General features: G+C 38.8%; 1 protein-coding gene across 2 annotated transcripts in view; it reads right to left on the reverse strand.

The window, feature by feature from the left end:
* The window catches only part of pmm2 (phosphomannomutase 2), a 19,563-nt gene that overhangs the window by 3,370 nt on the left and 6,193 nt on the right, over window positions 1-10,000 (reverse strand). For both annotated transcript variants that reach the window (XM_048247759.1, XM_048247760.1), the window contains one exon: window positions 9,356-9,447. In XM_048247759.1, coding sequence (XP_048103716.1) covers window positions 9,356-9,447 — 92 coding nt within the window. The remainder of the gene's footprint in view (window positions 1-9,355; window positions 9,448-10,000) is intronic.

Here is a 10,000-nt window from a genome sequence, read left to right on the forward strand (position 1 = left end):
TTTGCACCCCCACCCCCCCGGTAAAAATGAAAATGCAATATTATTCTGCTTTAATCGCCCCTATCTTCAGTTAAGATGTTCAGAACTGCACCACATTTTATGTGTATGATTGACCTGGCATTCTCTGGGGGTATGCCAAGTTTTCGTAGAATTTCATCCATGGGGGTCTAAAAAATTAGGTTATGTGTACATTTAGTGACTGTACACTCATGGGCCTGTAAATGGCGGTGCACACATATACACATGCACACACACAGGCACCCACATACTATCGGGTATTAGAGCGGCCGATACATAATTACAAATTCAGTAGGATTAAAAAAGAAAGCCAAAATAAATATTCATCATCATCATCATGGCTGCATTTTCAGTATTGGCGAGAAGTAGTCGTTTGTCCACTAGATGGCGTCGTTGCAGTGAGGCGTGTAATTTTGTTGGAAGTTAAAAGTGGGTTGGAAAAACAATGGACGCTTCCTACAAGGACTGTAATTTACACAGAGCGAACATCTAATAAGGATAGGACGATGTTCACATGAAGTGTAATTCCCATTTCTTCTTGAAGCGAAATAAATCTGAGGATGTTTATCGGACATGCTTGGTTTTACTGCAGGTATGTTAATCTTGTAATATCAATAAGGACCTAGGTAATGTTACCGTTAAGCGTTGGTTGAGTGATGGAGGCATTTGATTGATTGCATTTGTAGAAAACTATAAATGCGGTTATACCAAGCAAATGTATAGCAGCACTGTTTGTATCTTTTCGACTGTCATTTATTGCACGTTCTACAAAATCATTCTGTGCAATGGAAGATTTACCAACGTTACACCCGGTCTGATACAGTTTTGCCTATACATGGGTGAGACTGAGGCGCCTGTTTATTTTGTTTTAAGTCGTGCAGGGTGTGAGAGGGGAATCGATGTGCTTTGATTACAGCTTGGTAGTTGTAGTCTGTGAAATTAAAAGCATGTGTGTGTGAAGTATCCAAACAATGACCCCTTCATTTCATTATGGCTGCTTTAGCATAACACCTTAAGCTACTGAGTAGTGGGTCCCATTTAGAAGTGGCTACTTCATTTGCGCTTTCCTTGACTCATGGAGCTGCGTGAATGTTATTACAACTTTAAGCCACAATATGACAGTTTAAGTCCGGCTTGATACTGTAAGGCATAAGCCATTGGTTTCCAAAGGAGATTTTATTTGTGTAAGCCAGCATAGCCTATTGACAATTTATGTTGTAAATAGGCCTACCTTATAATCCTACCTGTAGCTTAGGGAAGCTAACAGCTTTCTATTAGGATCTAGTTTGTTAGTTACCGTTTTGTCATAACTCCCTGATGCATTTTTGCATTTAGAATTGCCAGAGCGTGTATATCTCAATCGGAAAATTAAACAATATCGGTGCCTATGGACTAGGCTGGGTGAACCAGCCTGATCTACCTCCGCTATTTATTTTTGATTTCTTAAAAGATTGAGCTTGGTCTGATGAAAGCCAGACTAGCCATGGACCTCAGTTACACAATGCAAGGGAACATGAATCAGCCTATATTTGCACGAACAATAACAGACAAAAGCTCTTCAACTTTGGCCCGTTAAAATGTGTATGAACAGTCTAGCGGCGCATTTCATCAAGGCCCATTTGGACATGTCAGTTATTTGCACCACTGGTTAGATGTAAAACAGCATTTCGTTTCAGACTAGGCTACTGTTACTTAATTTGTGCATTAACAATAGCGTTTCAGACTACTGTTACTTAATTTGTGCATTGACAATAAAAGTATTACATGAACTAAAGATGACTAAAATCTTATGTAGAAGAAGAAACATTCACAAAAAATCCATCCATCCAAAAATGACCTTTGTTTTTGATAGCTGTTGCTTGGCATGGAACTGACAGATATGTTTTTGTTTATAAATACATAAAAATAAAAAATAAATAATAAATAAATAAATAACATTATGCTGATACCTTTTGCTTTTCCCAAATACAATGTAGCCTACAGGTGTAAGTGACCTTTCATCAATCCAGTTGCAATGGATGAACTGTGATGAACTGCCCTACTTGTGATTGTTTAGAGATTTTAAAGGTTTTATAACAATGCTACATCTTCTATGGCTATTCTACAATCTATTCACCTTTTCAGCACCAGTAGGCTACTTTCTGTGCAGCCGCACACACACACTCAGGCATGCCAAACAAGCATACACAAAAGTTTCAAGAGTGGGGGATGGAGTAAAATATGGAGACAAATTGAAGTGTGATTTATTTTCGCGGAACGGATGTACAGGACTGAGCGGCGGTCATATGTTGTACCGCTATGCGGTACATCTAGTTAATTCACAGTGTTGGAGCCGTTTTGATATTTATGTTTGTAAAATCATTTAAATGATTAATATTGATGAAATGCCAATGACATTAGGATAATATTTATAAGGAATTTGGTTGAAATGTACATAATTGTACGTGTTAAAACTGTCTGGCCAATTAAGAGTAACGTCTGGCTGTCTGATTGACGGATAGCTATTATAGGGCTGGGACACCTGTGGCCAGGAAGTGGCAAACAATTTTTCAACTGCATGAATGCGATAGAGGCTTTTGTTTGAATTTTGACGAAAAGTGAATAAATAAATCACTCTATATTCTAAGACGCGCGTTGTCCTGAGTTATCAGCTCTCAGAAGTGTCCGCTGAAAAGCTGTCACTACACACAGGACATTCAATCCTTTTACTAACACAACGGTTAGGAAGAAATATGCATATGTAACTGACTGATGTTGAAACTATGTACATTACCAACCTAATTCGTTTCCAAAACCCCAATGTTGAGGACGTAGCTAACTCCGATAATCTCCGATGTAAAACGGTTAGCTTGCTAGCTAGCTAACTGTGGCTAACTGTGGAACTTCAGTATAACATAATTATCTCACCTAGTTGTACGAAATACGTTTGTATTACAAGTGATAGAATTAAGGTGTGACTTATGTGTAGTTGATGTTAGGACATGTAAAGTTAAACTTGCCGAATTTTGTTATAGTCAGCTACAGGCAGCTTGACTGACTACATTCGTGACACTCTTGTTAGTAAACTGGAAAGAGCAAAAAATAGGAATATAATGGTCACCTTAATCCCATAAACACACAGATAACTCTTACACCAGACTTATTTTGTGCCTTTTATTCACGTTTGTTTAAAGATTTGGTAAGTATCATCAGTGTTGGGGAGTAACGGAATACATGTACCGGCGTTACGTATTCAGAATACAAATTATGAGTAACTGTATTCCGATACAGTTACAAGTTAAATAGTTGGTATTTAGAATACAGTTACTGTACATTGTTGAAATCAATGGATTACATGACGATACTTCTCTGTTTCATAAGTTTATTCACTCTCTAAATAAATTAAGGCAACTCCATTTCCCAGAAGCTCCTGAAAGCAATCTATGATTAAACTGTTTCCATGTTTAAATCCAAGCCCCGCCGTCTTGCACTAGCCTCAAAACACAGCCAGCGCGCATTATGGACGTGTCATCGGAGACCCTGAAATTACTGTTTGCACAGCAAATTAGGAGTAAAGTAAGTGGAGGTAATTCCTGTTCCTCACTGATCGTGGTTCCTGATGTTAGTTCAAAGGATATTTTCCCAAGTATTAATAGCTTAGGCTACTTCAGCCAATCGGTTACCCCAGATAGCAGTAGACTCCGGACAGACTCCGCCTTCAAACTGGCAAATCCGTGTAACTGTCAGCTCTGTTTTACTGTCGTGATGGAGACATTGACCCGGATCAGACACCAGGGGGCGGGAAGCACAGTCACAACTGATCTGGCCAGCCGTCGTGAAGCGCATGGCAATTTGAATTTTTAGTTCTATGATTTCGTCGACTGCCTTACTGCAGCCAGAGCTGAGTTAGGCGTTAGCAGGCGGTTGGTGAACGAGCTAGTGAAAAGAAGAGTTCGTTTGATTTGTTTCAGGTAAGCCTATTTGCTTCAACTATATTAGAATGAAATACATTATTTTTGCTTTCATATAATGTTAATGGATCCTGTTGACGTTTACGCTACTTTAAACTGATCTTGGACAATTAGCTAACGTTAGCTTTTTGGGGTAAGCAAGGGTTAATGAAATGTTAATTTTAGACTGTACAAATTAATTTAGCGCTTTTTATCGAAGCGACTTAATTTGGTCAATTTACTTGTTACTTCAGGGGCTAGTCTCCTTAAGAGCAACTTAGGCTGAGATTTTTAACTCACAATTTCCAGGCATGCTAGCCTGATTCCTTAGCGACTACCGCATCTCTGTAAGCAGAAAATAATTGAGATGTGTTCTATGTAGTGAGATGCGATGTTTGTATGTTAAAATAATGATTTTATACAGTTAGCAGTCTGGCGTGTATCAAGTATCAAATTAATCATGCCTTCTCCCTCAGCCCGTCTCTTCAGCCCCAGGACTGAAGTTCAGGTGTGAAACGTGACTGGCGTGCCCTGTCTGCAATCCTCCCTTTCAGTAAGTAAAGTGATAAGTCTTGTAGCACTGTTTAGCCTATGTTTCTGACATTTAAAATTCAAAAACCAAATATATTACATAAAGGTGTTATCAGGGATTAAAATTCTCGTTTGTATGCGATAGGACAATCGTCATTTGGAAATTCGAATCCCGATTGGTACTTTTCGTAATCAAAGATAACGGTCTCTCTAAAAGCTGAGCGTGGAGCGCTGGATACATATTTCACTCTAGAATCTTTAGCCCTCGGCGTCGCCATCTTGACTACATGGCGGGAGGGCATTTTCAAACACCATTAATGTCGTGGTTGAAAACTGAAGCAACAGCAATGGAAAACACTTTACAGAGTTACAATCTAGTTATAACATAAACAGTGACAGATTCTTTGTAGTGCTGCAGCGATTAATTCGACTTATTAGGACGTATTCCACCATGAAATTTACAGAGCCGTATGGAGCCGGTTTCAGGTCCCCTAACAATGGAGCGGTGGGATGTTGGCGAGTTATTTATGTTGTGAGATGCGTGTTAGTATGTTAAAATAACGATTTTATACTGTCAGGCGGGTATCCAAGTATCCGAATGAATCATGCCTTCTCCCTCCTCCCAGTCTCTTCAGCCCGGGACCGGTTGAGGTGAAATGATGAATTGGCGTGCCCTGTCTGCAATCCTGCCTTTCAGTAAGTGTAAGTCTTGTAACACTGTTTAGCCTATGTTTCTGATATTTCCTCAAAGCCAAAATATATTACATAAGGTGTTATCAGTAGGGCTGTAGCGATATATGATTCGAGCCAATCGCGACATTCATATCCGCGATGCTATTGGTGATTATTGAAAAGGACAGATCGCGACCCACCCTTTCTAGTGTTTCACTGCTTTGCAGCTACGGCGTAAAAGCAACCCACATCTCCTTTACTTATCGGTAGTCGTTGTCCAAAAACAAATAAAATAAATCATAATTTCATACCTCTCCTTGCTTTCATTTAGCCAGACTATGTGTGCAACTTTACCAAACATTTATAAGTAAGCCCCTCTCTTGCCCGTTCTCTCTCGCTCCCTCCCTCTCCCTCCCTCATTCACAATCGTGAAAGCAAGGAGCATAGAAGGCGACTAGCTAAATTACTATTAAATCCTTAGCATCATTAGCTATCATTGCACATATTTGTTTAAAACTCTTGCATTGAAGTTGACTGATCATCTCAATACCAACGTTTCCCAAAAGGGCCTGTCCCAAAGGAGAACAAAGTATTATCTTGAAACTTCAACACACATGGGAAACTGAACAGTCAATCAGTAGACTATGATAGGCTAAACCAGCCAACTATGCTTTGTTTACAACATTTCCAGGCTTCAACCAGACAGCTGAATTAAAGGGTAGAGTTGTAATAAAAATAGTAGGCCTAGGCTATAGGCTAATCTGCATAAAGTGTGTTAACGTCATAAATATCAGTCATTCAGAAAAATATAAAGGGATATAAAATAAAAGATATTTAATGGAAATGTCTGTCTTCAGTATTGGGACCGCGTTGAGGAGGAAGTGACTGGCGATGAATTCGGTGCCCTGTCTGCAATCCTTTCAGTAAGGTAAGTGTAGAAGTCTTGTAGCACTGTTTAGCCTATGTTTTCTGACATTTTAAAAACTCCACCAAAATATATTACATAAAAGGTGTTATCGGGATTAAAATTCGTTAAGTATGGCGGACAATCGTCATTTGGAAATTCAGGTCCCGGTGATGCACTCATAATCAAAGATAACGTCTCTCTAAAAAGCTGAATGTGGAACGCTGTTTTTTAGCATTGTTTGAACAGGGATAGAAATGAGCGTTCCCTTTGTCTTCTAATTTGTACCCTCCATTTTTCACATTTCAAATGTTCTTGTTCAGACTAAGACTTGTCATCTTTCTCAAACAAGATTTTTTACATTTCAATCTAGTGGAAGCATTACACACTGCATCACAAATCATTCATTCTCAAATTCAACTCAAATCATTAACTATCTTGATAATGTTGAGTAATGTCACATTTTGTAAAGGGCATTGCCAAAGGATTGTCATGTGTGCTGATTTGCCTTTCCTTGTCTCAACAGGGGCAGTAAGGACAAGATCCACCCCACCACCCAGTGCATGCTACATATGTTATTATTGTAATAAATTGAGAGGAAAGTGTGTGTGTGATAAATGAAATTTAATAAAGTAAGTAAATTTTTGAATTTGTGCTTCTTTTCTGAAATACATAGTACAAGGTTTTGATTTTTTAGATAATTTTTATTCCAAGATGTTGATAATTTAACACTCAATATACATGATCAAACTACTGGCTACTGAGTTCAACTAGAGAATTATTGGATGTTTACTGTTTAAAAGCTTTATTAGTAATCCTTTATACATTTGACAATCTTAACTTTTTAAAGCTTGGAAATTCTGAACAAAATGCCAACTCCTTGATTTGTTAGTGACATTGACTATATAGTACAAATGGGTGCCAGGCATTAAAATGAGCTGGTCGCATTTGGCCCAAATAGAGCATAATCAGACACTATCGAATACTCATCTGAGTCTGGATCTGGCCCAGATCATTATGATAAAGTGCACATTTGGCCCAAATAAAGGGCGCCAATGCGCCACTATCGAACACTTATCTGGTCGGATCTGGCCCAGATCATGGCGATAATTGCACATTTGGCCGGGATAAGCCAAAATAAAAAAACATCGGTTCAGAGCTGGGCCCAGATCATGAAAACGGATCTTGAGCCGGTATTGGCCCGTTGTGCCAAAAGACACCGGCCCAGGTCCGTTTTGCGAATCCGGCCCAGATCTGAAGGTGGATCTGGGCCAAATACATTTGCTATCTAGGACACTTTGCTGATCAATAAACAAAGCCCTGGATTCACGTGTTGATTTAGACCCAAAAATAAAACCAATGCAGCTAGGCAATGCATTTCTAAGTTTTTTATTCTAACTTAAAAATAGCTTTTATGGATTATTTTCTAATTAGATCTACATTTCGTTTTAAAATTAATTATATGAGATTGCAGCCTCTGAAGAAATTATTCTTCGCGGTAGCATATTTTTAATGTCGGGTTTTGATTGTCATTCTTGTGATCCGTTCATTTTGAGGCACTGATATACAGTAGCCCATAGTGTTTACATTTAGGCCTGCAGGTCATTTCGTTCCACGGTCATATCGCCCCTCACTTGTAGCCTACTGGGTTGATGCCGCGAAAAATCTCACAGGCACACCTTAATTATAATTTCTGGCTATGCCTTTAAAGAGGAATTTGGCAACTATTTCAGCGTAATAAACCCGGTTTAGAAATGTTTTGGATGGTTAAATGACCTGTTCGATTGTGAAAATGGTGACTTTTCAGCTGCCCTAGCATCCCCAGGCGGGAAAAACAACTTTGCAACATTGAGACTACCATCCGGAAAGATATAGTGAGAAACAAAAACTAGTTCTAGTTTCTTACCTTATGTTTAACATCCACATTATTCGGCCAAACTTATGCTAACCGTTTTGCTAGCTTGTAAACAAATCCATGTGCTTTTTATCGTTACCTTTGTCCACAGTTTGAAATAGCATAATGCAATTTCTCCAGCGAAATCCTGCCAAGTTTCCTTTAAAGTAGCCTATTTATTTTTGTTTGTTTTAATTAACAATTAAGCCCTGCTGTAGTTTTAGTGGTCACTTTGCATTTTAAAGTTGTATCAGGTGACTTAGTTGACTTTACATTCTCCCTATGTGGGCCTAACGCTTCGGCCATTTGGAACAGAAGAACACACCAGAATAGGCCTGTTTAGTAGGCCTAAGCAGGTTGATGGCCGCATTCCTACACTTATAAAATGCAATTCAATGCGGAGTAATTAAGTATTCAGAATCGTTACTCAGATTGAGTAGCGATGGCGAAATACATTACAAATTACATTTTTGGCCATGTATTCTGTAACGGAATACATTTTGAAAGTAACCCTCCCAAAACTGAGTATCATATAATAATAATAATAATAATAAATATATATATATATATATATATATAATAAATCTAATAAATCCTAACCCCTGTGTCTGTGTATCCAAACAGTCATCTTTCCCCTAACCCTATTATTATTATTTACATTGTTATTGTATGATGTGATATTTAGATAAATTAACAGACTGTACGGCTGTGTGTGTTATTGTTTTTATTATTGTGTGTATGATGTGATATTTAGATAAATTAACAGACTGTACACGGCTGTGTGTGTGTGTATGTGTGTGTGTATGATGTGATATTTAGATAAATTAACAGACTGTACACAGCCCGTATGTCAGCCCCTGTATGTGTGTGTGTGTGTGCTCGTATGTCAGCCCCTGGGAATTTCGGTCCCAACTGCTTTTCAAGGGTTAGCGGTTCATTATCTGACCGCAGTTTCACTACTGAGCAATAAAGGGTGCTGTGGAGCTCCTGTCAGCAGGGTTAGCTGCAGTTCATCATCTGACCACAGGGGCGCTGTGGAGCTCCTGTCAGCAGGGTTAGCTGCAGTTCATCATCTGACCACAGAGATCACCAGGCCCATGGCACAAGTGTTTTGATCTGTTTCTCTATTATTGTTTTCTGTTATGTCTCTCAGGGTCATAGAGCCCAGTTATCCTCAGTAGCTTGTGTGTGTGTGTGTATAGTGTGTGTGTGTATAGTGTAGTGTAGTGTATAGTGTGTGTGTGTGTGTGTGTCTGTGTCTATGTATAGTATATGTATGTGTGTAGAGTGTGTATGGTGTGTGTGTGCGTGTGTGTGTGTGTATATGTAGTGTATAGTGTGTGTGTGTGTATAGTGTATGTATCTGTGTAGTGTATGTATGGTGTGTGTGTGTGTGTGTGTGTATACCTCTTCTTTGGTAGCTTGATCTTAGCCAGGTAGTCCAGACAGAAGTTTATGAAATCCTGCAATATCTCCTCCCCCAGAAAGGCCTGTATGCTCTGATAAAATCAACCAATGAAATCAATCAATTATTCAGTCAAATCAATCAGTCAATCGATCAGTCAATGTCTTTTGGTAGATCAATACACATGACATATGCCCTTTGAGTTAGTATTCCAGTGTGTGGTAGATCAATACAAATGACATATGTAACCCTGCAAGGCAAAACCAGTCGTTTTGGTAAAATTTACAAAATTAAGTTAATGTGCTCACATGAACGGCCATTGACTAAGCTTTCCAACAATATATATGAGGGTATTGCAAAAAGTATCGCTAAGATAACCTCATCCAAAGTTGGCATGGTTCTCCTGTCACAATAAGCCAGAAGAGGAGAAAATCACCTTTTTAAGTAAATTGTCACGTGCGATAGTGTGAGGACACCGCTATTATTAGCCTTACGGTAGCGTGACTTTGAAGCGGATGACTGACTATGTCAAGTTTTATCAACTGTGTCTTTTTCTGCCCCCTAGTTAATACCAGGGACGGTCATAAGGTATCACTATAGAATATAATTAATGTATTTCGGGGGAAGTAAGGGGAGAAGAAGTTCTA

Source organism: Alosa alosa, chromosome 7 (assembly GCF_017589495.1).
Source record: "Alosa alosa isolate M-15738 ecotype Scorff River chromosome 7, AALO_Geno_1.1, whole genome shotgun sequence".
Lineage (NCBI taxonomy): Eukaryota > Metazoa > Chordata > Actinopteri > Clupeiformes > Clupeidae > Alosa > Alosa alosa.